At 58.0% G+C, this 27,125-nt stretch overlaps 4 protein-coding genes and 1 long non-coding RNA gene across 11 annotated transcripts; 2 read left to right on the top strand and 3 right to left on the bottom strand.

Moving 5' to 3' along the window:
• Positions 1 to 343: 343 nt before the first annotated feature.
• LSM4 (LSM4 homolog, U6 small nuclear RNA and mRNA degradation associated) lies at positions 344 to 5,991 on the bottom strand. The gene is made up of 5 exons (XM_031604056.2): positions 5,850 to 5,991; positions 5,650 to 5,691; positions 5,453 to 5,551; positions 3,150 to 3,333; positions 344 to 835 (listed from the first exon to the last, which is right to left on the bottom strand). Exons 1-5 carry the CDS (start codon positions 5,850 to 5,852, stop codon positions 747 to 749), a joined length of 417 nt encoding a protein of 138 aa, XP_031459916.1. The 5' UTR covers positions 5,853 to 5,991; the 3' UTR covers positions 344 to 746.
• A 49-nt stretch (positions 5,992 to 6,040) lies between these two features.
• Positions 6,041 to 13,311, top strand: PGPEP1 (pyroglutamyl-peptidase I). 3 transcript variants are annotated; one of them, XM_031604054.2, is made up of 5 exons: positions 6,041 to 6,620; positions 8,397 to 8,449; positions 11,500 to 11,616; positions 12,141 to 12,267; positions 12,933 to 13,311. In XM_031604054.2, the coding sequence occupies exons 1-5, from the start codon at positions 6,587 to 6,589 to the stop codon at positions 13,160 to 13,162; spliced, it is 561 nt and encodes a 186-aa protein (XP_031459914.2). In that variant the 5' UTR covers positions 6,041 to 6,586; the 3' UTR covers positions 13,163 to 13,311. The 3 variants fall into 3 exon arrangements, with proteins under 3 accessions (XP_031459914.2, XP_031459913.1, XP_089982375.1); XM_031604053.2 differs by having other exon boundaries at positions 6,046 to 6,620; positions 12,035 to 12,267; XM_090126249.1 differs by having other exon boundaries at positions 6,052 to 6,168; positions 12,035 to 12,267.
• Positions 13,312 to 16,198: 2,887 nt separating this feature from the next.
• LOC149914734 (uncharacterized) lies at positions 16,199 to 22,207 on the bottom strand. 4 transcript variants are annotated; one of them, XR_016460323.1, is made up of 4 exons: positions 22,111 to 22,201; positions 21,596 to 21,681; positions 19,675 to 20,446; positions 16,199 to 19,542 (listed from the first exon to the last, which is right to left on the bottom strand). It is a non-coding gene; the product is annotated as an uncharacterized LOC149914734 (long non-coding RNA). The 4 variants fall into 4 exon arrangements; XR_016460324.1 differs by having other exon boundaries at positions 16,199 to 18,971; XR_016460322.1 differs by having other exon boundaries at positions 16,199 to 20,446; positions 22,117 to 22,207.
• On the top strand, positions 20,786 to 23,815 carry GDF15 (growth differentiation factor 15). Of its 2 annotated transcripts, XR_016460320.1 has the most exons (3): positions 20,786 to 21,175; positions 21,929 to 22,849; positions 22,895 to 23,815. XR_016460320.1 is itself a non-coding variant. In XM_031604326.2 (2 exons), exons 1-2 carry the CDS (start codon positions 20,863 to 20,865, stop codon positions 22,795 to 22,797), a joined length of 1,182 nt encoding a protein of 393 aa, XP_031460186.2. In that variant the 5' UTR covers positions 20,786 to 20,862; the 3' UTR covers positions 22,798 to 23,815. The 2 variants fall into 2 exon arrangements, 1 of the variants encoding a protein (XP_031460186.2); XM_031604326.2 differs by having other exon boundaries at positions 21,929 to 23,815.
• A 583-nt stretch (positions 23,816 to 24,398) lies between these two features.
• On the bottom strand, positions 24,399 to 26,846 carry LRRC25 (leucine rich repeat containing 25). Its single transcript, XM_090126248.1, has 3 exons — positions 26,135 to 26,846; positions 25,485 to 26,025; positions 24,399 to 24,960 (listed from the first exon to the last, which is right to left on the bottom strand). The coding sequence occupies exons 2-3, from the start codon at positions 26,015 to 26,017 to the stop codon at positions 24,846 to 24,848; spliced, it is 648 nt and encodes a 215-aa protein (XP_089982374.1). The 5' UTR covers positions 26,018 to 26,025; positions 26,135 to 26,846; the 3' UTR covers positions 24,399 to 24,845.
• Positions 26,847 to 27,125: the final 279 nt, after the last annotated feature.

The following is a 27,125-nucleotide window of genomic DNA, read 5'->3' as shown; positions in this document are numbered from 1 at the left end:
GAGGAGCGAGGGGCGCTGCAGCCTTTCAGAAGAAAACACAGAAAAGCATTTCCTTTCAAGGGAACTTCTAATCTGAAGTCAAATTAGATATACACTAATTGGGAAACCCTCACTCGTCACAAAGCTCTCTTGGAAACAAGCCTTGAAGCCCAAAGCGAAATCCGTGCCGGTTCTCCTTTAAGCCAAGGCCAGAGACAGACAGACAGACTGCCCAAAACGGAGGGGAAGGAGACAGCCTGAAAGTTTGTTTTGTTCAAACACAACCAAACCAACCCCTATGACCCCTCATGTAGAGATACCATATCCTCAAGTTCAGTGTTTTTAAACCAAAACGCTGCGCCGGTTACGAACGCAAGACATTGCCAATGTTTCAAGTATTAAAAAAACAAAATGAAAAACAAACCAACAACACAACCGAGCCTGAAAGCATTTGCCTCAGATCTCACAGCACACAGGAGATTCTTGTGAATTAAACCTAGAGATCCCAACAAATTCAATAGTGCTGAAGTCAGGTCCTTAACCGTGAGCGGTTCTTTTTTAAACATTTCCAATTACAGGCTGGCTAAAAGCAGCCAAGAACTGCACTTTATCAGATTAAATAGCGAGGGGCTTCCAAACAACATGATTCGGGCACGGATCGACTGACGGAGGAGCAGAGATTGAACACTTTTGAACTCATGGCAATCCTGAGGTGATAAAACGAGGAGCATTGTGGCACTGTCCCTGGCCGGGGCTCACGCAGCCCCTCACTGCTTCGCCGATTGCCTGCCTGGCTTTTTTTCCTGCTGGCCTCTTCCGCTGCCTGGTATTCCTCGGCCACGGCCACCAAACACACCTACAGGGTGAGGAGAAAGAGCAGAGAGAGAACGGCATCAGTGTAAGCCTGTGACAACTCCCAGAGCTTCGCTGTTTGTTACGTTTCCCAGATGTGTGCTTGTTCTACAGCCTTTGTTAGAGGCAGAGAGGTGAATTTCACACTTCTCCCTCAGCAATTCCAGAGCCTGTCTGCATTCACCAGGGGCACAAACTTACCTCCCATCACCAGCAAGTTCAGCAGTACCTCTCTGGTTCTTTAACGTGCCCTCTGGCTAGCTGTGTATCGTCATAAATTCATTTTGGAAAACGAAACCAAGGAAGAGAGACCCAGTATTAAACTGAGCATCTGTCAGCAGTGGGGTCAGCATTATGTTGCACCCCCTGAAAGCCACACAACCAATCCAAAAAGCAACAAAGGGGGTGACTCAGTTTCAAGGCTGCTCAGCTACAAAACAGAAAAAATACATCCATGTCTGCCACCGCCTTGCTTGTGGGCAGGGTGATCCACCAGCAGGCAGGGGGAGCACAAAGGCAGCACTACCTGGGGGCTGTGATGAGTCCCAGACACCCTCACACCACGTAGCTGTGTTCCTCTCTGCCCTGAGAGCTGCTGACCGCCTCCAGCCCTGCCCTCCCAGCTCCGATCTGCTGCAGACAATCAGAGGAGCTCGTTCTGGAGCCCTCTGCTCTGGTCGTTCAGCTGAGATGTGTCTAAACCAGAGAGGAAGGAAATTGCTCCTAACCCTGCAGCCCTTGGGAAGCAGCTGGAGCCCTGCGAGCACCCTGAGAAGCTGAGCAGAGACTGCACTACTTCTGCATTGAGCAAGCCAAGAAGACGAAGGATTACCAGTGTCAGAAACAATAATCCTTTCAACTGTGTGCACAATTATAGCTTTACTTCTGCCTGCTGGCCTCTCAACAAAATTGTCCTGCCCTTTTTTTTCTTCCCCCTTAATGTCTCAGTAATGAGAGCCAAACCTCTTAGCTAATTAGCAAATGCCAAAGCTTCCCTTTAAAATATTCCATCAGCGAATTTAAGCTGCACATCAAAACAGCAGGGAACTCCACCTCAAACAGAACTCAGCCCCGCTCTCCACAAGGTGGATATTTCCACAGCAGAGAAAATACTTCAGCTAAAACATTTGTCCAAATAACCATATCCAAAAAGCTGCTGTGCCAAATGCTTTGGACGCTGAAAAGGGAAGAAGGAAAAAATAAAAGGCGCCTTCAGAATTGTAAAGGTCACTTCTGCGAGCTCAGAGCTGTTGGGAGGCAGCACAGGGAGCAGCCATCGCAGAGGGATTTTCCTCCTGCAGTCCCTGGGAGCTGTGGATGCAGCTCTTGGTGTGTCCCAGTGTGACACGATGGCCCCATGTCCCTCCCTGCCTTCCTACTGGGATTCCTCACATACTCACAGCTCACACTGCTCGTTAAGGGCACTCCCGTGGAGGCCTGGGGTTCCTTTTAAAACCCAGATCTCCCGAGTTGAACTCAGTCTTGTTGTAGCAAGGAAGTTTGTCTGGCATTTAAGCTCCCACTGCAGGCTAAGCCTGCACTGAAGATCCCTGGGGCTGAGCACAGTGACCACAAAGTGAATGGTAAAGACATGGCAGGAGGTGTGAGCACAAGAGAGAAATGCTTCTCAGGCAGCCAGCAGGACTGTGCTCAGAAAGGGCAAATATTTCCCCAGGCTGAAGTGCTCCAAGATAACCCAACCACGAGGAATGGAACAAGGAAGGGAGAGCTGGGTTGGCCTATTTCTATGTAAGTGGCAACCTTTTATCAGAAACATGAAATATTAATTTGGAGCAGGAAGAAAACAAACCTTCAGATAACTTACATTTAAAAAAAAAAAAAAAAGGAATCAGCAGACCACAAGATGAGAAGTCCCATCCTACTGGGAGTAAAGATGACCTTTTCCTACCACAAGGATGGCCAAATTCAAGTCCAATTTCAGACAGAACAGCCACTTGTTTCCCTCCCAGATCCACAAAGCTAACAGACACCAGAAGTTTGGTGGGGCCATGTTCTGTAACTAGCCAGGAGGGGCACAAACAGACAGCTTTGGAGACTCTGTTAAGCTCCTGCCCAGCCCAGGAACGAGGCAGGCTCATCCCTGGCACGTCTCCTTTCTGCTCTTTGGCAGAGGCTGACTTGCAAGCCAGACAACACACTCACTCAGCTAGATCTTGCACAGGAGCAGCTCCGGCTTCTCACAGATCAACAGCTCTGGGTTCAAAGCTGAGAAGCATCAGCCCTTCCTTGCACAAGAAGTGAAATGTAAAGGCAGGAATTCCAGTCACCCCTCTCTGAAAAGCAAAAAGGATCGTTACCTCGTCCAGCACCTCCAACACCACGGCCCTTCTGTTGCTTCTGCTGTTGCATCCCACCACGGCCTCTGCCCTTGGAGACCACCTCTTCTTTCACCATGTCAATTATTTCATCGGGGATCCGAAGGTATTTAATTGTGCTGCCACGAATGTAACACTCCGGCATTCTCCAGAACTTGTCACCATCCTATTGGGGAGCAGTGCGTTAGGCTAAGAACAAGACCACGTGCTCTTACGTTGCTTTTTGGCACTTGAATATTTCCATCACTTCTGGAGAATGTGACAGATACAACAAATCTTTTCTGGAAGAATAAGCCATAATTAGCTGTGAAATTCCTCTTTTCTCTCCAAAACACGCAGCCCTACAGCCTGCCGGGGTCAGGGGGCACTCAGCCATGAGCCACTGAAGTTTCAGCCCATCCAGAACTGCCTTTGACTCTCACAGAAAATGAAAGAAGAAGAGGCTGAGGAAACAGCACCTTCCCTTTGCTTCTCATACAAGAAGAGAATCGAAAGTGGGACTGGAGAGGGAAACGTGGTGAGTTACACACAGCTGCTTCAAGCAACGAACTCAGGCAACACAGGGCAGTTCCAGCAGAGGCAAACGCACAGATTTCCCCTGCAGAAGCCCCAGCAAGAGTCACCTAACAACTGCACTCCTCTGCGGTGTGGATTGAGCAGCAATGCAGCGTCCAGCTGGGGGTGGGGTGCGCCCAGCAGCACACAGGAACCGCGGCTGTGGAAAACAAGAGCTTACAGATCATGTTAAAATAAACCTTCGGGTGCCAAGTTACGGAGCAGCTGCCTCTGTGTTTTGTTTAAGGCAGTTTCAGGGCTTTGCTAGGCCACGGCCCATCAGGGCTTCAGCTCCTGTGGCTGTGGGAATAGGAACTGCATGTGAAAGCTGAATAACAACTGATGTAAGCGGGAGGAGGGATGGAGCCTCGTGCGCTCGGCTCTGCTCTGCTGCAGGGCTTGGCTGCACACAGGCTCCTCACAACTATCACACGTGGACAAAGTGTCCACAACCGTCCCAGAGGAGTGGGTGAAACCAGAATGCCTCGTTTCACCTCTCCAGGATCAAGTCGTCCCCCCTCTGCTCCAGAGTTATTTGGGGCAACGCAGCATGCACAGGCAAGTCCCGTGTGCGAGACAAGGCGGAGGAGCAGCCTTCTTCAAACAGGCACCCAGCAAACCCCACCCTGCCTGGATCCGCCCGGCTGCACTTTGGCTCCCGATGCAGGAAGGGATGGAGCCAGGTCCCCGGCTTCCTCGTTCCAGCTCCCGGGGTAAACAGGCGCCGCCGCTCCGTGCCATCTAGTGGCTGATCCCCACCGTGCCACCAGCAAGGCTCCCAGCAGCACTGCAGGGGCATTCGGGGGTGGGAGTGAACTGCAGAGCATTCGGTGGGAATAAATGCTGAGGAAGTGCTCTGCCCTCACCATCACAAAGCCACTTTCTGAGGAAGCGGTATTAAAGGCCAGCATCCCCTGTTCTGCAAGCACTAATAAGGCTTTGCCACTGCCACCCCTTCCCACAGAACTTATCTGCCCCGCCAATTTGTGGAGCTGCACATTTTTAGGGCTCACTTCTCTGCCCTTAAGGCCCTTCTTAAACATTTGCTCGGTCGTGCTTATGTGCAAACATCTCTGTGCCCCAGCAGTATTGGCCAATACCTTCCTGCCGTGGGTTCAACAGGCACGAAAGGCTGCAGAAGGGTTTTCTGGAGAAGAAGGGTTTCCCTGACAGCCTCTCCCACAGACCTCTGGTGTTCTCAGATGCAGACAGCAGCAGCAGCAGCGGGAACGTGGCCAGGCACAGGCTGGCAGGGACAAGACCAGACACTTCGGGCTGAGGTCAGAGCTCAAAGCACAGATCCCAATCTTCTGGAGCACCTTTGGCCATGGGCAAAAGTACCAGACAAGGCACAACCCGGGTAAACAAGAGGCCCTGATTATTTTTGATGTGGAGTTACAAGGCGAGAGGCCGGCGCTGATGAAAGCCAACGCTGTGCTTGATGGGGCTGCACAGAGCGGGCACCGAGGATGCAGCTCAGCACCAGAACAGGACCTGTCACCAGCCCTCCACACAGAGTGCTCTGACCCTGCCCCGCCATTGGGCTCATTTGATTCTTACAGCTCATAAATAACTGCATTACATTCACACCCAGGGCAAAAGCAACACAGAGGAGCGAGGATCTCTGCGAGTCCCACTCAGCTGCAGGGCTGGAGGTCAGGGGCTGCCAGCACGGGGGGTCTCCGGGCACAGTGGGGGTCCCAGCACCGAGCAGCCGCGCCGCTCCTTACCCGCGAGGTGCAGATGACCTCCCGCAGGTTGATGTTCATCCAGTTGTCGCAGCTCACCAGGTGCCCATTGTACGTCTCTCCATTCTTCAGCTCCACCAGCTAAAAGAACAGGGGGTCACCACGCGGACACCGGGCCCGGCAGGACAGCGCCGAGCCCGAGGCCACAACGGGAGTGGGACGGGAGGGCCGGGACTCACCATGGGGTGGTTCTGCGCCGTCTTCAGCAACGACAGGGGCAGCTGCGGGGGAAAGAGAGAGAGGCCTCAGGAACCGGGACGCGGGGACCGCCTGTATTTCCACGCAGACTACGCAGAGCGGCGGGGAGTCCCAGGCCCGGGGAATCCCAGGCCCGCCGCCCCCCGGCCCGCCGCCCGGCCCGGCCCAGGCCCGCACTCACCATCGTGCCGGAACCGCGGAGCCGCCGCCGCGCCCGGCGCTGCCGCTCAAACCGCCCCCGGCCCCGCGCGGGGCCAATCAGAGCGCGGCGCGGCCCCCGCGGAGCCAATCAACGCGCAGGACCCGACCTCTGCCGTAAAGCATCGCCGAGGCCGCCGGTCCGCAGCGTCACGACAGTGCCGTAAATTGAAAAGCGGGGCGGGAAGCGGCGGCGCTCCCAGCTGGCCCCGCGGGCCCGTTGTGTCCCGTTCCTCTCAGGACTCCGCCAGCGCGACCCAGCAGGACCGGGAACGCTGGGCGTGAAACCACCGTAGCGTTCCGTACGGGTTTAACCAGCCCGACTCCGCGCTTCGCGATAAGCCCGTGAGGCGGCTCTGGGCTCAGCCCCTTCCGGACCGCTCCACCTCCGCTGCCGCCCCAGGAGCTCGGGGGACCCCAGAGTTGAGGGGGCCTCGTTGGCCGCCACCCCCGGCCTCGCGCTTTTCGCCCGGCGGCGGCGGCGGCGCTCAGGAGCCGCTCTAGGCAGCGAGGCGACGCGCACTCTATGGCCGCGCGGGGCCGCTCTAGGCAGCGAGGCGACGCGCACTCTATGGCCGCGCGGGGCCGCTCTGGGCGCCGGGGCGGTGCGCACTCTATGGCCGCGCGGGGCCGCTCTGGGTGTCGGGGCGGAGCGCGCTCTATGACCGTGCGGGGCCGCTCGCTCAGTGCGGTGCGGCCGCGGGCCGGGTGGGAGCGGAGATGGAGAAACCGCGGCGGGCGGTGGTGGTGACGGGTACGGGCGGCGGGACCGGGGCGGGAGAGCGGGGAGGGGGCGGCCGGGTGGGCTCTGCTTCCCTTATGTAAGCGGGGGGCGGTGTCGGGCGCTGGGGGCTGCGCTGCGGGATTGGGGAGGGGGGCGGTGAGGGGGTCGGGGGGGGGTGAGGTGAGCCCTGGGGTCCTGCTGGGGGTGCGGGGCTGCGGAGCGGCTGGCAGGAGCTGCCCGGGGCACGAGGTGCTGCTCAGGTGCTGCCGGGGGTGCGGGCTGCCCTGGGAGGGGCGGTGCTGCTGCTGCGCTCCTTTGCGACGGGCTGCAGCCCTGGGGAGGGCTGGGGGCTGCGGGAGAACGGAGGGGGTTCGGTGCCTCCATCCCCGTGCCACGAGCCCCTTTCGGTGTCCCGAGGGCAGCGGCCCCACGGCCGGCGCGGTCCCCGCGTGTCGCAGCGCAGCGTTCGCAGCCCGGGGGCTGCGCTGAGCGGCGATCGGACACAACCCGGCAGTCGCGAGGTTCCCCCCGATCCCCGCGGTACTTTTGTTTCCCATCTTCTGCAGCGGGGGGAACGCTGCTCCTAAAATTCAGAGCTTATTTCGCTGGATCTGCCCGCGATAGCGCATGGCCGATGTCACGCTGAGTTCCCATTCAGTGCTGTGCGTGTCACGCCGAGGGCAAGCCTCATTCCTGTGCCGTTTCTCTTTTAGAGCTCTGTAAGGAGATAATCCCGTACACGTCTGCACGGAGGGCTCAGTGCTGTGCGCCTGCAGGGCCCTGTGCTGCACGTGGGGTGGCTGCAGCCGAGTTTGGTGCTGCACAGAAAGTTGCTCACCTGCCACGAAAGGAATCGTAGGGGGGGGCGGTGCGGAGATGAGTGAGAGGGGCTTTGTGCAGCTCAGCTGGGTTCAGAACGAGAGGTTTTGGTTACGCTGGGGGCACCTGGAGAGCTGCAGCCTTCCGGAGTGCTTTGTAGAGAAACCGTCCCAGCGAGACGTGTTTGGTGCCTTCATCTTTATGGGGAAACAACGTCTGCGTTTGGATCCCGTGGGAGCCTTCAGAAGGTTTATTCTGGGGAGATACTGACGCTGGTTCGACTCAGAGGCTTTGATTGAGATGGAGACCCCAAACCCCTGGCGCCTGTAACCTCAGCCCTCACCTTCTGCTGGCAGCACATGGAGGTTTCCATTAGTGTGTCATGTAATATTTGTGGTCCTTTCACAGCTGAGATGAAATGTGTGCCTCCTGATTGCATTAGGCTCGTGGGGTGGCTCTGACATCTTAAATGAAAGCAAATTGACCCCGTGCCCAGATAAATGCCTAACCTTTGTGTGCTTGCTCAGGAAAAGATGTTATGGATTACTAGTTAACTCTGAGTTACTCATTAGGAAATGCAGATACGGGGAGTTAAGTGTTTTTATAGCGCTGTCATAACCTTTGGAGCTCGGTGTAGGAGGGTCAGCAGTGTTTTGTTTGGTTCCTCTTAAGGCAGCAGAGATCTTGGTGAAGGTGTGAGCAGAGGAGGGGTACTGGAGGCAGACTTGTTTGTGGAAGCATCTGTTGTGGGCTGTCAGGGTTGGAAGATCCAGTCATGATCCTCGTTCTGTGCCATCACTCAACTCCTCTGTAGCTAACGAGTGGTCCTAACCTGGTCAGCAAGGAGAAAATACACCAGTAGGGGCTGGGTACTACGAGCAGTGGGTTTTCTTTCAGAGCTCATAAATCCAAAAAGCACAGAGCGCAGCTGTTGTAGTCCAAGCTGCAGGGCTCAGCTGCTCACTGGGGGCTTTTCTTCTCTTTCAGGGTTTGGTCCCTTTGGAGAGCACGCCGTCAACGCCAGTTGGATTGCAGTGCAGGTAATGCTGTAACTTCAGCCTTGGAGCAGCACCATCCCCTGCCTGCATGCATTTCAGCTCTAATTCTGCTCTGCCTGCTCACCCCGTGTCCAGGCACTCAGCTGGGTGAGGTTTTGTCCACCTCCCAGGAAGCAATCCCTTTGCTGGTAGGACTTAGTGAGATTGGGTTCATACAGCAAAGGCAAATAGGAACCCCTAGGCTGACTGCCTGCATTTCGGAGGAGTTAAATGGAGCGTGGAGCCCGCAGTCTTTCTCCACCGCTTAGCAGAGGGAATTCAAAATAAATAAACCGAAAGGAATTTGTATGTTTTTTCTCTCAGCTGCAGCCTGGGTCTGGGTGAGCAGGTTGACCTTTAAGCCCTCTCATCTGTAATGGGGCTCAGCACGCGGGGCTGTGGTTGAAGTGCTCATGGAGTGGCATTGCTTGAGCAGGTCAGAACTCTGCTAAACCAGAGCTGAGGATGCTCTGTAGTGTTCTGTAAAGCGTTAGCTTGGGCAGCACTGTCACATTCTCCCAATTCTTTCTTATTTGTTGCTCCTGGATGTGGTTAATGACAAAGCCACTGGGAATTCACGGTGCCTTTTAGTACAGCTGCCCAGGAAACTGAATCTGCTTTTCTCCCCAACACGTCTCTCTTCCCTCCAGAGCTCGGGGATTAATATTTTCTTTAGAATGCTTTTAAATTAAATCTCAAGCTCTAATCAATTACAGTCAGCTGATGTCCAGATGTCCAGCGTGCTGACTGCTGAGGGGAGAGGAAACCTTTGGCTCTGAGAGCCGCTGGGGCTGAATGCACCCGAGTTGGGTTTGCTCAGCCAAGGCTGGGGAGGATGCAGGCTGTGTTACAGAGAACTGTGTTACTGACGGGCAGCCATGAGGCCATGGGTTTGGTTTGTTCCTCCTCACATCGTGTCAGGTCTTGTTTCCAAGCTGCTTTTCTGCTAGAGGAGACGCACAGCAGAGCGCTGTGTGTTTGGACGGGATGGGAGGTGGGTGTTGTGCTGTTCTTACAGGAGCAAACCTGAGGTGTGCGGTGTGTAAGAGGAGCAGCCCCACGCTGAATCGACTGGGTGCACCTTCAGCTGGTGTTAAGTGCTCAGGGATGCTTTGGGAAGGGAAAACTGCAGCAGGGCCCACCTCCCCGCGGTGCCATCCTGCAGCCAGGAGCACGGGGTGCCCAGATCCCCCTCCCCTCACCCCGTCTCAGCCCGAGAGGCCCAGACAAAAAGGAGCAGCACGGCTTTGAGCACGCCGAGGTGGGCTTTGTGCGACTCAGACGGGGCCCTCATGGAGCAGCGTGGACACAAAGGCGTCTGAGTTGCTGAGCCCCAGACGGTGTGATCTGCATTTTAATAGAAGAAAAATCAATTAAACAATCTTCCTAAATCCTTTCTAGCTCCGGGGCTGAGCTAGTTCTGCTTTGTTGCATCTTTTATTATCCCACATCCCAAGGATAAGATTCCCTGCTTTTCTTCCCTGGTGTTGTTTGGGCTCTGACACGGAGCACAGATGTGGTGACTTTTCCTGCATTGAAGCCGTGCAGTTCTGTGAACTTCTGGTGTCGCTGCTCAGTTTTGAAGCTCCATTATTTTTTTTTACACGTGATAAACACAGAGAATCCCTCACCTTCAGGTCATGGCAGCAAACACTAGGGTTAAATAAATGCTTGGAGAGCTGAATCCACACGGATTCAGAGGGGCTGATAACTTCTCACAGCTCTCAGAGCTCGCAGTGATAACGCTCTGCCTCACACCTGTGCTGTGCCACACTTTCATCTCTTTAACGTTTGCTTGGAGGCTCTCTGCAGCTGCAGCTCTGCAGGAAGTGGTGTGGGATACCCTGCCAGTATGGCACAGGTGTGTCCTGTCCCACCATCCCCATCCCACCATCCTGTCACATCATCCCATCCCACCATCCTGTCACATCCCCATCCCACCATCCCACCATCCCTGTCCCACCATCCCCATCCCACCATCCTGTCCCACATCCCCATCCCACCATCCCATCCCACATCCCCATCCCACCATCCTGTCACATCATCCCATCCCAGCAGAGCGCGTCTGGCTGCGCCGGGGCTCAGTGGAGAGGTCAGGGAGCAGCACAATGGCTGTCAGGGTGTCTAGACAGACCTGATAGGGATATTAAGGGCTCACAAAGAAGCCCATTGTCCGGGGGTCAGGGAATGGGTCAGACGTGTTCGTTTTTCTGTGTTTGTCAGGTATACAAGGCAGTGGATAATGAGTTGTCTGGGGGCCAGAGTACATCTTTATTAGTGAGTGGAGGGCTGTGTGTCGGTGCTGTGAGCAGTGCAGAGCTCTGGGATTCAGGAGCTCTGTGGAGGAGCAGTGATGAATTCCTACAATTAACGCTGCGGAGCTCTTCCTAAAGAGGCTGCCTTGTGTGTGAGTGCTCTAATTTGTAAACAAGTGACTTCGTTAAGGTGCCGGGTAAAGCAGGCAGCGTTTGGAAGGTGGCTTTGTGTAAAGACGTGATGAAATGTCACTTAGCAGCACTGGTTGCCACACAGCAGTCAGTGCAGGGAGCCTTCACAGCCCAGTCCTTGGAGCAGGAGGGGGGACTGATGGCTGCAGGTAAGGGCTGGGGCTGCGTGGTTCCTCTGCTTCTTCCAAGAACTGAATAGGACTCCACTTCAAAAAATAACGAAGCCAACCCTTTTTCTTATTATTTTCATATTTTTTTTTCAGCGTGGCAGTTGCTGGTGTGGCTCCCATCCGTTTAATATTATCAGATTGCTCAGTCCTGCACTGCCTGAGCAGAACAAACTGTGAGCACAGGTGGGGAGCTGCCCCTGTGGCTCTTACAGCTCTGTCCCTTCAGCCTCTCCTTCCGTGGGACCCCTCTCTCTGAGGCAGCGTGGGGCTGTGAGAGGAAACCAGCAGAGCTTTCATTGCTGTGCTGTGGCTCTGGGGGAGCTGCACAGGTCCTGCTGCCTCCTGCCCGTTCTGCACTGTGCTCACAGCAGTGCATGCTCTGCCCCACCTGTATCTGACCTCCTTGCTTTGTTCCTTCCTTCCCACGTGTTCCTAGGAGCTGGAGAAGCTTGGGCTGCGAGATGGCGTGGATCTGCATGTCTATGAAGTCCCGGTGGAATATCAGACAGTGCAGAGACTCATCCCTGCATTGTGGAAAAAGCACAGTCCACAAGTGAGTGAGTGGAGGGAGGAGAAGAGATGGAGGAGCCGACGCATGTAGTGAGCACCACGCAGCACCGTGCTGTGAGCTGCATTCAGTGCTGCGTCCTCTGCCGGATCCTTTCCCCTTTCCTCATGCAAACACCTGGATTTGCAGCATTTTGTGGCTCAAAATGCAGTGCTGCAGTCAATGGGAGCTCAGCATGCAGGGCTGCGTGGGCAGCTCCGCTCCCTGCCATAATTAATTAGAGCTGAGGGGCAGGGGGGCAAAACGAGAATCGCTTTGTGCTGTTGGTTGCTACAATGGCTGATTATGTGATGGTGGTGCAGGAATTCAGGTGGAGGCTCTGTTGGTGTTTCTGGGGACTGTGGGCTGTTGGCTGTCCACCGGTGTGCGCTGGTTGATGTAACGTGTTTCTTTTCTCTCGTAGTTGGTGGTGCATGTAGGTGTGTCGGGTATGGCTACCACTGTCACTCTGGAGAAGTGTGGCCATAATGTGGGTTATAAGGGCTTAGACAACTGCCGTTTCTGCCCAGGCTCTCAGTGCTGCGTCGAAGGCGGCCCAGAGTGCATCGATTCCATCATTGACATGGACGTGGTTTGCAGGAGGGTCTCAGCACTGGGGCTGGATGTCACCGTCACCATCTCTAAGGATGCTGGCAGGTATGGGGCGAAGTGATCCACGGGAAGCAGGCACGTATTGCAGTGCATGCTGTCCCTGCAGTGCGTGCTGTCCCTTTGCAGTGCATGCTGTCCCTTTGCAGTGTGTGCTGTCTCTTTGCAGTGAATGCTGTCTCTTTGCAGTGAATGCTCTCTTTGCAGTGCATGCTGTCCCTGCAGTGCATGCTGTCCCTGCACTGCATGCTGTCTCTGCACTGCATGCTCTCTTTGCAGCGCATGCTGTCTCTGCACTGCATGCTGTCTTGTTGCACTGCACACTCTCTCTGCACTGCATGCTCTCTTTGCAGCGCATGCTGTCCCTGCACTGCATGCTCTCTTTGCACTGCATGCTCTCTTTGCAGTGCATGCTGTCTCTTTGCACTGCATGCTGTCCCTGCACTGCATGCTCACTCTATGCTCAGCTGACGTTCACTGCTGGCACTGCTCTGTTCCGTGGTCTCCCACTGATGATGGGAAAGCACGCAATCTTTGTGTTTTGTCCTAGATTAGGTGCTGTGAGCGTGCCACTGCTTCAGCCTGACTTGCATTGCACTTTTTATTGCAGGATGTTGATGCAACGCTGAGTGATAACACAGCTCGCTGCGTCCTGCAATTTGCACGCTTTATTTGTCACATGTTGCTAAATCAGCTCTGTTTTTATATTTCAGGTACCTGTGTGACTTCACTTACTACACTTCCTTATACCAGAGCTGTGGGAGGTCAGCTTTTGTTCATGTGCCTCCCCTGGGAAAGCCGTACAGCGCGGAGCAGCTGGGCAGGGCACTGCAGGCCATCATCGAGGAAATGCTCGACGTGTTGGAGCATTCTGAAGACAAAATCAATTGTCAGCACGAACACTGAAAGCAGGCAGGAGCTGTCCTGGTATTGCACTTCCTAAAGTTCCCCCCTGCTGCTGAAGTATGGGAGGAGTGCTCTGTCTGAGACGTGCAGAACGAGAATTGGAGACTTCAAAAATGGAAAACCCCACGTCCAGAAATTGACTTTTTTTTTTCTCTCTCTTTTTTTTTTTTTTTTTTTTGCTTATTTCAATGAAGAAGTCGAGATCCCTTCTCTAACACAACACCTGCAGCTGCTCATTCCTGGAGCATCCGTGCTGTGCTTTACCCAGAGCTCATCTGCTGGCCAAGTGATGGCTGCTGGGCCGTCCCACCCTGCTCAGATGATGGGAAGCTCCTTGGCCAGGCTCAGTGTTTGGGTGCAGGGAATCGATGACCCCGTCTTCTAATGACTGCTTGTTGAGTTGGAAGGTTTGCTTTCCTTCTGTCTCGTTTTGTTTCTCCTCGTTGGCCCGAATTGTAGGTCCTAATGTGAAAGCATAACTGAAATGAATTGGGAGTTTGTTGTAAGAAAACAACAAAACTGCTGGGGACGAGGAGCTCAGAAACTGCTTTTGAATTGACAAAGGTTACGTTTGCTGCCTTCTCCATCGGGGCCCGGCTGCTGTGGCTGCAGGTGGAAGGGCTGCGTGCTGGGTTGCAGAGCAGGTCACCTTTTGTACATGGAACGATCTGAGCTCGCACCAAATCCTTCCAGACGTCCTCATGTTGGGTCAGGGCTGCCGAGTGTGTGCTCGGCACATCGCTGTGCTGAGGAGCTCTGCTAAAGGCCACTTTCTCCACAGGAGATCTTTATCACGGTCTCTTGGTGCTGGCTGTTATTTTTAAGGCGAAGGCTGAGTAATTTATAACTTCCTTCGCTCTGAACTTTTGTTCTCGTTAAAGGTTGGCTGGAGAGTAATGTTTAACTTCGGTGCCAGGGGGTGCTGCCAAAGGGCATCTCACACCTCAGAGCTGCTCTCGGAGCCCACAGACAGCTGCTGGCTGTTTGTATATAAAAACACAGAGAGAATAATCTTTCAGAAAGGTTTTAGAACATCATTCCTTCTGTTTTCCTGATGATGAATGGCTCTGCTGCAGTGAGAGCTGCTGGCTGTGAGGATGGGCATCGGATCCCACTGGGTGCAGAGAATCGTAGAATGGTTTGGGTTGGAAGGGACCTCAAGGATCATGAAGCTCCAACCCCCTGCTGCGTGCAGGGCTGCCAGCCTCCACATTTAATACTGTGCCAGGCTGCCCAGGGCTCCATCCAACCTGGCCTTTGGGATGCTTTCCTGCCCGAGTTTGCCTTCCAAGCGAATGCTCTCCTTGGCACTGGGGCACCACGCAGTGCCCGTCAGCTCATGGCAGGCTTTCAGATCTGTAATTTATTCTATTTAATATTTAGTTGAAGTGTTGGTGGCTCGGGGCAGCTCCCAGATAGTTGAGCTCTTATCTCCGTGTAGCTCCGCTGTGTTTGGGAGGAGCTGCTGGTCTGGCGTAGCTGCTGAGCGATGGAAGGGGGAAGGTGCTGCGTTGGGTCTTTGAGGCAGAGCTCCTGTGCTGACAGTCCCTTAGAAAACGTAATTTATTTTATAATCTTTTGGGCTTCTTGGTGATTTTTGGATGGTTAGTCCTCAGAGGGTCGGGGCGGTAGCGGCGTTTCGGGTAGCGAAACCTTTTAAAGATGGCTGAGTTAAGCTGAGTTTGTTTAATCTGACCTAAATTAAACGCTTTTGCTTTGTTTTTAAAGCTTTCTGTTGGTGGTGGTGGTGGTAAATGAGTTGATTCTGAACGCTTCTCTGCCGTAGGAATTTGTGGGTGATCCCTGGGGGTCTCTGCAGCTCGGGGTCCTGTGGTTCAGAGCGATGCGGGGCTGCTGAGTGTCTGCTTTATCTCCCCGGTGTCGGCGAATAGGATTTGCTGATTTGCACTGATGGAGCCCCACTGCTGGCTGCAGATGAGGTCACAAAGGAGCGTGGGTCGTTCAGGTTTAGCGTTCGTGACGGTGCCTGCGGTTGGTGATGTTTCAAGGCTGTGTTTCAGGATCAGAATCGTCTCTGGTGGCGCACTGAGAAGTGGGGTGAGGGCGTTTTGCGTGGGAGAGAGAAGGAGGGGGGTTCCTATGTGGGCTCTGGTGCTACACATTGAGGTGCTGGTGGATGGAGCGGGGCTGGCTGTGGTGCTGGGGGGGGGTTGTTGGTGTCAGGGTGATGGTTTTGGTTGTTAAATGCTGCAGAAGGCGTTGAGGAGCTCCTGGTACCCGAGAACTCCTTCATCCTTTGGGGGGCTGTGATGTGGGGAGGTGTTACCTTTGGGTTAAGCACGACCATCCGTTGTACGAAACTGCAAAAAGGAAACAATCCCGTGAGCTTCAAAGCTCCTTTCCCTGCAGGATGCTCGGCGGTGTGGCTGAAGGCACGGCCCAAAGCTGCTGGCATCTCTGCATCACCGCCGTGTCAAAGCCCAGGGCTGGCAGAAGCAGTTCTCGCTGATTTGGAGCTCTTCCCAACCCGGCTGTGTCCGGAGCGCAGCAGCAATGGGGAGGGACAGAAGCGTGGAGGGATGGTGGGAGGTGTTCTGTGGTTGTGGTTTGGGGCTGAGGGTGAAGGCTGAGAGCTGTGAGAAGAGCTCAGAGCAGATTCAAACCAAGCACCGTCTCCGTGCAGGAGCAGAAGGGGGTCTGCAGTGGGGGGGAGGTGCTTTGCTTCGTGTTTACTGACCTCAGCAGCGTGCTCAGGTGTAGCATTTGGAGTCTCAGCACCGTGCAGGCAATGCTGAACCTTCCAGTGCCTCAGTCCTCCAGCACAGGGTGCTGTGCTGCTGTGTCCTGGTGTCCCATGGCTCTGGATTGGGCAGCAGGTGGCTCTTTGCAGCAGCAGCCCCGGTGCTTTGTGCTATAAGTGCACTTACAGGTCGTGTCCGTGTCTGGTCGCTGTCTGACGTGGCCCCAGTGGTGTTCTGCCAAACCTCCAACAAAGCTGAGGATGCTGTCAGTTCACTGAGCGAGCAGAAACCCGAGAGCTGCTCTGTCCCATCTATTTTAAGGCGAAGTAGAGAAGCAAACACCTAGATAGGAATTAATGCTAGGGAGTGAATCTGTGCGCTGCCCTTAAATCCAACTCCGTGCTACTTAACCACACGTTCAGGTTTTACATTGCACCAGCTTCTTACATTGCAAATGTTTACTCTGATGAACAGGGAGTGCCTTGTCCTGCGCTGGGCTCTGGGGAGCAGAGCGGAGCGTTGGGGGCTGAGGGTCCCTCTGCAGGGGGTGGGGGGCTCTGAGCTCCTTCACCCCTTGTGCTCTCCAGGAGCTGCACTGCATTGGGGGTTTCCTGGAACACACTGGGATGTGACAAAGGGAAAAGGGAAGGGGGGGGGCTCTCATTGCTTGGGGAGAGCAAACCCTTTGGGGTTCTGTCTGTTCTGAGGTGCTGTGTGTCCCAGTGCTGCTCTGCCCCCCGTCCTCCTGTTGTTGTGCCGACGTCGCTGCGGTCTGAATGGAGCTCTCTGGTGTTGCCCATCTGTGCTCGTAGGACTCCTGGAGCTACAGCTTCAAATCTGTGGGGGCTTCTGTTCTTCACAGTGTGTTCTTGCAGTGCCTTGTAACCCCTAACAGTCTGTGTGCCACAAAGGGCTGTGTCACAAAGGGCCGCTCGCATTCCCTCTGCTCACTGTTGCTCCACTGGACTTTGTAACTGAGAACTTAAACCCATGTTTCAAAGTAAATAAAGAGTTTAACTCTGCCTCGTGCTGTTCTTGAACGGTTTTTGGATTTCTGGAGGTGCCTTTTGGGGGGTGGGAGCAGCCTTTCTGCAGCTCTGCTCTGTGCGGTCCCACGTGGGGCTGGAGCAGGGCACAAAGGAAGGATGGAGCTGCAGTGTGCTGTGTTGGGACACCACAGAAAATCCCCTTCCCCATCACGGAGGGGAAGGCACAGCATCCGCCTGCACTGCTCATTCTTGTGAGCCTGTGATTTGGGGGAGCAAACACTGCCCAGTGCTTTGTTTGTGAGCAGCAGGGATCCATTCTGCTCCTGACTCCATCAGGCAGGCGGTGAAACCCTGAGATGGATGCTGCTGGGGGGCTGCAGCAGTGCCCCCCCCAAAAAACACTGCCCCATGGGGGGCACCCATGGCCAGCGCTGCCTCTGCTCTGAGCTTTGTGGCAGGAGGGGATGAGGGAGGGAATCCTGCTGGCCTTGGGGCGTCTGCCTGCTCCGCGTCGCACGGCTCAGCCTGGGGATGCGGTGCCAGGTGCTCACGTGCCTGCTGTGCTGATGCAATGCTGGGCTGAAGCTGGCTCACGAGGTGCCGGTGATGTCATGCAGCGTGTGTTGCAATCTGAGCTCTCTGCAGGGAGAGGTGGGAGCTGCTGCTGTTGGGCCCCACGCGCCCTGTGTGCATTCCTTGGCCGTGGTTTTGGGCGGTGCTGGAGGGTCTCGTTGCAGAGCAGCTCTGGGCAGACCCTTCCCCCAGCATCACCCCTCTGGGAGCCGCTCTGTTCCTCCTCCTGCATCCTCCTGGCTGAGGTGGGATGTTGGGACGTTGGCCAGCTGGCGCCTTTCCCCAGCTCAGCCACGAACCAGCAGCCTTGGGGACCCCCAGGAGCCCAACACCCCCAGGGGTGTCAGTGGAGCCCATCCCTCCACCCCGCTGTGGTTTTGGGGCCTCTCCCCAGCTGCCCAGTGGCAAATCTCAGAGCACTTCTCATTGCCCAGAGCCCACCCTGGGGGGAGCTTGGGGTGGGGGCTTGCAGCCGCTTCCCTCAGTTCTTTTCTCCTTTGGGTGCTCCTCACCCCACCGATAGGAGCTCTTATTGGCCTCTGTTCACACTGTGCCCACAGTGCCCAGACACCACGAGAACTCCCCAATATTCCCATGGCAGCACTGTGCACAGATGGGGCTCTCACACAGGAATGGCTTTGAGGAGCTCTGTGCTGCCCTGCTCGTGGGGATGGGGACGTCCTGCTGCTGAGAGCACCGCTGTGGGGCGGTGAATGACACCATCCAGGGTGAGATTTCCATTTTTGGCCATAGGGTTTGAGCAATTTCCTGTCTTGCACAGACGAGGGGGTCTGGGGGTGGGCTGAGCCGGCAGCCGTGCGTGCCATCAGGTTGGAGCGTCGCTTCCAAGTGGAGCAGAAGTCTCATTTTTGGTGAATGCCGTAAGCGCAGAACAAAGGGAGAGCAGCCAGTCCCACTCCTGCTGCAGCAGCACCAAGGCTGCCTGCGCTCACCTGATCCTGCCCATCTATTTACAGATAGCCAAAGGTCGGCCGGGTTCTGCTGTGCACATTCACCATGACAGCACAGGGAGGACATGGGACGCTGCACCCTGCGCTGCAGCCGTCGTTTCTGAGCCCTCCGTGCCCAAATCCATTCCTCTGAGAGAGCAGAGCTGTGTGCGGTGATGCTGCCCAGACCTTGAACGACCACTGTTACTGCAGCATGGCTGGGGCACCGGGTTGGTGCTGAGAGAGGATGGAGAAGTAGGAGCCTCCTCGGGGTGCTGCAGCACTGCGGGCAGTGTTGGGGAAGTGGTGCTGCCCGGGTTCCCTTCCCCTTCCTCCCGCTGTTGGGTCGCTGCGCAGAGCTGCAGGTGGATGCGATGGGTTCCCATTGGCAGCACGGTGCTGGACCTCATCCTGCCAGAGATGTGCAGGGAAGTGACACCTTCCCGTGCTCCGCAGCGCATGCCCTGAGCTCCAGGCTGTGCTTCGCCCGTGATAAAGGCAGGAAATTCCTCCATGCGACCTCCGACAGAGCGCAGTGCTGATGGAGGTGGGGGGATGCTCTGATCGTGCAGCCTGGCCAGGACACGCCGGAGAATTTCCCAACAGATCGTTCAGCATCCGCAAATGCTGCTCTGAAAGCACAAATTTTATCGCTGTTGCCGGGCTGTAAAATTTCCGGCTTCACCGCTGGCGCCTTTGGGAGGAAAACATCCGGCTTTGCAAAAACTTTGATGCTCCACACGACCCTCCGTGCATCACATGTGGAGGGGACTGCAGCACACGGGGCGCCCACAGCTCCGAAAACGCATTGCCAAAGCAGAACTGTGGGGGACAGAACTCACTGCGTCGTGCTCAATGGATGGGAGGTGTGATGGCTGATGGGATGGGACCTTTCCCAGCCACCTGCACAGCTCAGATCCTGCACTGTGGATTGCCATCCTGCTGGGAGCTGAGCTGCCCAGGGACAGCGTGGCAGCCCTGTGCCTTCAGCAGCTCCATAGGGCTGCTGCTCACCTCACAAAGCTGCTGCATGCCTGTCCCTGCTGCAGGGATGGGGATGGGGATGTGGCCGTGCAGAGCCCAGTGGTGGCACACAGGAATGCTGAGCTGTGCGTGGGATGCAGCACTCAAGGAACGTTGGCTCTGGCAGCAGTGCTGCCGCAGGAAATGGCCCAGAGGAACCAAAACTGTGGCAGGCAAAAGCTGCGGGCAGAAAAAGGCAGCGCAAAGACAGCTGAGGGGTTCCATTCATCCACCTGTCCGTCCATCCATCCGTCCATCCATCCATGCATCCACCCATCCACTCATCCACCCATCCACCCCTCCACCTCTCACCCCAAGCAGCACAGCAGTCACACTGTGCCAACCCCCCGCATGACGCCGCTCGTGCTGATGAGCCAATGCTTTCTCGTGGCCATGGGTGAAAATCTTGTTCTCCTTTCTTCACCTCAGGAAACGTCAAGAATCTGGGTGAAAAAGGCAGAAATAATGCTTGCTCCCAGCTGCCGAGATAAGCATAAATCATGGGCTGGTGGTAATGCCACAGAGCAGCTGAGGGCTGTGAGCTCGGCAGCGCGGAATGCAGCTGTGTCACCTCGTGTGCCCCAGCCAGAGGCCACCACACACCATCCCCACTCGGGGCTCACATCCCTTCTGCCTGCAGTGTGGGGCAGTGGGGCGGTCGGTCCCATCGGCCCCATTACCTGGAGCCCACCTCCACCTCCGGGCTGGGGGTGACCGCCGGGCTCTGCCCCTCATTGGCCTCTCCAGGTTTGGTCCGTCCTCTTACTGATGGAAAAAGCTCCGATGGAGCCCAGCCGTGGGACCTTCCGTCGGTTCTTCTCCACGAGCTCTTGTCGTCACGCAGCTCCGCATCAGCGCCGCTGGATCGGAGCCATCCGCGCCCGGCACCGTCCCAGGAATGATGCAAACCCCGAGCGCGGTTACTTCAGTGAGAACCGGACCGGGGCAGCGACGTGCGGCAAAGCCGGGCTGCGGTGTCATCAGCCGGAGCTCCATTTGGGGAGTGCCGCTCTTTAATCGCGGCTCCGATCCGCTCCGCCCGCTCGTGTTGGCACCCGTCGCGCTTCTCGCTGCCCTCCAGGCGCTGCGGATGGGGGGGACAAGGAGGGGACGGGGAGGGGAGGCAGGCGAGGCGTGTTGGTGACACACACGTCCCCATCCCCGCTCAGCTCCACGTGCCGCCCACGAGACCTCCGCCCATCGCCGCCGCCCCTCGGTCCGCTCAGCATCTCCCACCCGGAGGCACCGCGACGCATCCACCCGAAGCGGCGGCCGTTCCCCGTTCCATCGCCGCGCAGAGCCCGCAGTTTCATCCATGGGACCGGAGCGGGGGGGGTTGGGGTGGGGGGGAGGGCGGGCAAAGTCCCGCTTATATAAACCCGGGGCTGCTCCGCTCCATTCATTCTCCTCGCGGCATCGATAAGAGCCGCACGCGGGGCCTTTGCGCAAGAGGTTTTGCAACACCCCACCGCGCCCCCCCCCACCTCCGCCGTCTGCGCGATGCTGCGGGACGTGGGGGCCGTCACCGTCACCTGCCTGCAGCTCCTGCTGCTGGCGGGCGGCGCGCAGCCACGGCCCCGCGAGTGGGACGAGGACGGGCAGCAGCTGGAAGCCATCAAACACGGCATCCTGCGGCGCTTGGGCATGGCCGGCCCCCCCCCCGTGCCGCACGCTCCGGACCCGGAGAGCATCAGCCGAGCGCGGCGGCTGTACGAGCGGCGCGTGGCCGAACTGCGAGGGAACCGCAGCCGGGAACGGGAGGAGCGCGACGGAGCGGCGGCCGCGACGCGTTGGCACCGCCTGACCGCCATCCGTAAGTGGACGCTGCGCTCCTGTCGTGTCCCCGGACCGCGGCCCCCAGCTGTGCCCCCCAACTGCATCCTGCGTGTCTTTAAACTGCGTCCCCAAACTTCATCCCGCTGTGTCCCCAAACCGTATCCCGCTGTGTCCCACCGCGTCCCCGAACTGCATCCCCAGCCTCCATCCTCCCACATCCCCAGCCTCCATCCTGCTCTGTCCCCACACTGTGTCCCCAAACTGCCCCCCTACTCGTCCCCCAGCCGTGTCCCACCATACCCCAAACCGCATCCCACCGGGTCCCCAGACGGTGTCCCCGGAACATGTCCCACCATGTTCCCAAGCCACTTCCCGCTGCATCTCCAAACCGTGTCCCAACCCACCCCTGCCCCGACACGTGCTGGGACATGACCGGACATGAATCCACCGCTCTCACCTTCCTCCTCTCCTCTTCCTCTTCTCTCCTGTTTCTCCTCCTCTCCCCCTCTTCTCCTCTCCTCCTCCCGCCGCTCCCAACGTTGCCTTCAGAGGAGGAATTGCAGTTTTCCATTTAAAAGCACGGATCGCTGATAAGGGCACAGCGGGGGGGATGTGGGGAACCGTCCGGACTGCGGGCTGGGGGGCACCCTTGCGCGGGATGGGGTTGGACCCCCGGTGCCTTCATCCCGCGGGAGGCGGGCAGTGCCCCGCGGTGGTGGGGGGTGGGCAGGGAGGACATCGCACGGCGCACTGTGGGGTTTGTGACACCGGCCGTCCTCTCATCCCACAGTGCAGCGCCTGCCGGACCCCCCCCGGGGAGAGCGGGACCCCCACGGGGGGCAGGAACCACTCAGAGGACAGCGGGACCCCAACGGAGAGCCGGACCCCGATGCTGACCAGCACTCCCACGGGCAGCGAGACCCCGAAGATCACCGGGACCCCGACGGGCGCCAGGACCCCCCCGGGCCGTACCGTTACCTCCTGCTGGTGCCGCGCACTGGAGCTCTCCGCCAGCGGCTGCAGGTGCTGCGGGCACAGCTGCTGCTCCCCCTGCGCTCAGCACAGCTCCGGGTCAACATTTACACCCCCGAGGGGTCCGGGGGGGCCCCGCGGCTGCTGCACAGCCGGGATTTGGATCCTCAGTCCCACCACCTGGACCTGACATCACCCCTCCGGCGCTGGGCCGCCGGGCACAGCGCTGCGCTGCGCTTGGAGTTGACCTTCAGCTCCAACGTGTCGGCTCCGTGGGACGGCTCCGGAACCGGGAACGCGGTTCTGGAAGTGGAAATGAGGGACAATGAGGGGCGGGGGGCGAGGAGGAGGCGGGGGCTGGAGGAGGAGTGCGGGAAGAGCGAGGGGAAATGCTGCCGGCGGGTGCTGAAGGTGTCCTTCCAGGAGATCGGGTGGGACGACTGGGTGCTGGCACCGCGCAGCTACGACATGCGCTTCTGCCAGGGCTCCTGCCCGCACAACTACCGCGCTGCCAGCATGCACGCACAGATCCAGGCCCGTGTGCACGCCCTGAGCCGCGCTGCCCCGGCGCCGTGCTGCGTGCCTGCTGCCTACGACCCCATGGTGCTGATGCACTACGATGCAGAGGGCAGGTTGGTCAGCTCTGTCTTTGAGGATATGTTGGTCACCCGCTGTCACTGCGCCTGAGGGCACTGCTGGGTGGAGGGGTCTGTCACCTCCATCCATGGGGACCTGTCACCTTTGGGTACAGGATCCATCACCTCCATCCACGGGGACCTGTCACCTTTGGGTACAGGGATCCATCACCTCCATCCACGGGGACCTGTCACCTTTGGGTACAGGGATCCATCACCTCCATCTATAGGGACCTGTCACCTTTGAGTACAGAGATCCGTCACCTCTGGGTATAGGGAGCAGCACTGCTGGGTGGAGGGATCTGTCAGATGTGGATATAGGGTTCCATCACCCCCACCATGGGGTTCCATTACGTCTGAATGTAGGAGTCCATCACCTCTGGGTATAGGGATCCATCACCTCCAGACACAGGAATCCACCTTCATATACAGGAATCCATCATCTTTGCAAATAGGGATTGGCACCTCTGCTTAAGGGGTCCATCACCTCTGGATATAGGAACTCATCATCTCTGTCTATATGGACCCACCACCTCCACCCGTGGGGACCCATCACCTCCTGATGCTGATGTCTGACCCCCCTGCTGTAGGGCCCCCTCCCCATCCCAGTGGCACTGATCCCAGGGATGCAGACCCCACTGCCATCACTCCATGCCATAACTTATTCCCCTCTCCCCTTATTTAAAGCACTGGTTCAGCAGGAGGAGCCCACCCCGCTGCCACACCGGCTCCTCTCCGCATGAACCTTTTTTATACAGTCCTTTATTTATTGCTCATTATTTATTGCATTCTACGGCTTTGTTGGGATTTTTTTTTTTTTTTTGTATATTTATATATTTCTATAAATCAAATCGCGATGTAAATGAATAAAGTGATGGGAACACAGTGCCAGCAGCTCTGCTCCATGCAGCCACGTCCCCCCCAGCTCCCCCCCCCCAGTCTTGTCACCCATGGGTGAGTCATATGTGGGCAGTGCTCCAGCAGCACTTTGCCCTGACTGTGGCCTTGGGGCGGGCGCTGGGAAGCCCTGACCACATCGGGGATGTGGCACTCATTTACCTGTACCCACAGCCAGGGGATGGGGGGACAAGGGGACACGGGGATGGGGGCAGGGGGATGGGGACATGAGGACATGAGATATGGGGATGGGGGACATGGGTACAGGGGGACATGAGACATAGGATAGGGGAACATGGGGACACGATACATAGGGATATGGGACATGGAGATATGGGGACATGAGATGTGAGGATGTGATATATGAGAATATGGGACATGGGATGGGGATGGGGACATGAGATACACAGGGACATGGGGATGTGGGACATGAGACACGGAGATATGGGGACATGGGGACTTGGAGGTGGTGGCCATGGGGAAGTGGGACATGTGGGAACGTGGGGACATTGAGATACGGAACGTGGGGACATGGGGATGTGGGACAGGATGAGCTCCACCTGGGGTTATGGGGACCACAACTCAATGGATGTGGGACATGGGGTCACCATGATGGGGACGTGGGCTTATGGGGCCGGGAAATAGGAACCTGCCAGTGTGGGACCCATATTGCTGGCACCTCTGCTCTGGGGGCAGGACCCCCCAGTTCCCCACACAGCCCCTCAGGGGGTTCCGACAGACCACGAGTCCTACGGGTCACTGAGGACAGCCCAGCATTTCATGTCACCATAGAGAATCACAAGGACCCGTGCAAGGCTGGGACACGGGGTGCCCCCATGTCACCACCCACACATCCCATAGCCGTCACCTCGCAGCCGCGCACTGCCAGCAGCGTCCAAAACCGGCACTTTTATCCCAGACTGTCGGATTTCACAGAGGGCGGCGCCGGCAGCGTTTGGGGCCGTCAGACCCGGTGTCACGCGGAGCTCCAGAGCGACGTGCAGGGACCGCCGCGTCCCACCGCCCCGTCCCCATTTCGCAGTGCAAAACCCCACGGAGAAGCGGCCGCTTCCGCCCTCAGCCCCGCGCAGGAAACGGCCGCGCAGCCGTTTTGCTCTCGTTGCAAAAAGAAAAAAAAGAAAAAAAAAAAGAGGAAAATCCCCTCCGCCGTCCCAGCGCTGCAGAATCCCCCGGGCGCTGCCCTCATGGGTCGGGGCTGACATAGATGTCCTCTCTATGAGTCCCGGTGTTGGCGTAGATCGGCTGCTCCCCTGCGTCGCTCTCCAGGAAATAGAGATCGTCCGGCGGTGCCTGGGGGCTGTGGGGGGGGTCAGTGGGGCAGCGCCCCGTGGAGATGTGCAGGAATGGATCCCCGGGTGGATCAATGGGGAGGAAAGGGCCCCACGGGTGTCTGATCCCTGGGTTTGGTGGGATGGGGTGGGGATGGGGTGGGATGGGTTGGGTTGAAATGGGATGGGGATGGCAATGGAGTGGGATGGGGATGGGATTGAGAGGGATGGGATGAGGGTGCAATAGATTGGGTTGAGATGGAGTAGGTTGGGATGGGTGGGTAGAGGTGAGATGGGATGGGGATGGACTGTGGATGGGATGGAGATGAGGATGAGTTGGAGTAGGGTGGGATGAATGGCTGATGTGGGATGGGACAGGATGAAGTGGGATGGGATGGGATGGGATGGGATGGGATGGGATGGGATGGGATGGGATGGGATGGGATGGGATGGGATGGGATGAGATGAGGTGGGACAGGACACCGCCACGGCTCAATGCAGCCCATCAGGAGGGTCCCACGTATCCCGCAGCCCCCCCTCTCCGCAGACTCACCTGTACCCCTCATGCTGCCACCCATGCTCCTCATCCTGCGCCGGGGCTGTGCCGGGGGCCACGTAGGAGCCGACGAAGACGTTCTCATAGTCGGGTGCCAGGCAAACCCCCACGGCAGCAGGGCTGCTCTCTGCCTCGCGGCTGACGTAGCGGGGCTGCCCATGGGCTGCAGGGGGCTCCCGCTTCCCCCATCCCGCAGCGCCCGCCGTCCTCCGGCACCGCCACACCACCACCCCCAGCACCACCCCCAGCACCACCAGCCCCCCAACCACCCCCCCCACCACCCCGACCGTTGCCACGCTGCCACCCGCATCCACCGTCCCCACGCCGCCCCGACATTCCCGTGCGAAGAAATCGGAGGCGTTGACCGAGCCGCGGGATGCAGCACAGAGGCAATCAGCGCCGGTGCACGAGTCCAGCACTTGGCTCATCGCATCGCAGCGGCACGGCAGCAGCGAGGGCTGCGAGGTGGTGGCCCCGATGCCGTGGGGAAGCAGCAGCAGGAGCAGCAGCGTTGCTGTGGGGCGCCCCATGGCTCCGCCTGGGAGGGAAGAGGGGGTCAGAGGAACAGAGCCCACACCGCCTGCCTTGGTGGCGGGGGTCCTCACGGGTGCGTTTGCCCCCCACCCAACCCCAGCACCCCGACTCGCCTGCAGCCGGCCGTCTGTGCTCAGAAAGAGGAACGGGCGGTCCCTATGGGTCCGTGTCACTGCGTGGGGCGTAGCCGGGCCTGGGGGGGTCACTGCAACTGCTCATCCACTCGGGAAAGTTCCTTCCACCTGGGATGTGCGGGCACTGCGATGCCCCTACGCCAGGGTTCAGGCGCTGTATGGGGGGTGGGGGCAGGAGGGCGTGTGGGGTGGGCACGGTGGGCACGGTGAATGGGGTGGGCACGGCGCCGGGGTGGTGCCAGCCCCAGGGCTTGGGGCGGGGGTTGGGGGTCCCAGGTGGGCGCCCACCACCATTCCACAGCCTCCCGTGCCTCCATGGTGGAGCGCGGGGGGACGAGGACCTTTTGTCTGGGTGAGATGTCACAGCGTGGGCCGGGCCGTGCGACACAGCGACACCGAGCGCGCGGGGTCTGCAATGAGGGCTGCAATGGGGTCCTCAGCTCACGTCCCACCGGGACCCCCCCCCACCCCCCCCGCGGTCCCGGGTTGGGATCAGAGGTGGGATTCGGCCACGGTGACAGAAAGGACACAGCGGAGCTCATCGCAGCGCCGCCGGGCTGCGGGCGGCCCCGCAGAGCCCCACCGCCACGCGCGTCCGCGGGGGTCGCGGCTCAGCGCTCGGGCACGGCTGACCCCTGCAGGCCGGCGGGGGAAGCGCCGCGCACGCAGCCGCCCGAACGCACGGCCTCGTGCACACGCACCCCCCCCCCCCGCGCCCACCACAACCACGCGTGTCCCGCTCGCGGCTGTTCCGATCTCCCCGCCGTGCCGCGTCCTTCCCTGCCCTCCCCCCCTTCCCTCCCCGTCCGCCCTTCTCCAGCCGTCTCCCACTGTCCGTCCCTTCGTGGCCGTGCCCCCCGCGTGTCTTCCCTTCCTCGTGTCCGTCACCACGCACATCCACCCTCCCATGTCACCCTGTGTCCGCCCCCTCGTGTCCGTGTCCTTCTGTGCTCCCATGCCCCCCCCACCC

This window comes from Phasianus colchicus, chromosome 28, assembly GCF_987193195.1.
Source record: "Phasianus colchicus chromosome 28, bPhaCol1.hap1.1, whole genome shotgun sequence".
In the NCBI taxonomy this organism is placed as follows: domain Eukaryota; kingdom Metazoa; phylum Chordata; class Aves; order Galliformes; family Phasianidae; genus Phasianus; species Phasianus colchicus.
Note: the sequence above shows the minus strand (reverse complement) of the source record. Positions and strands in the feature narration are given on the sequence as shown.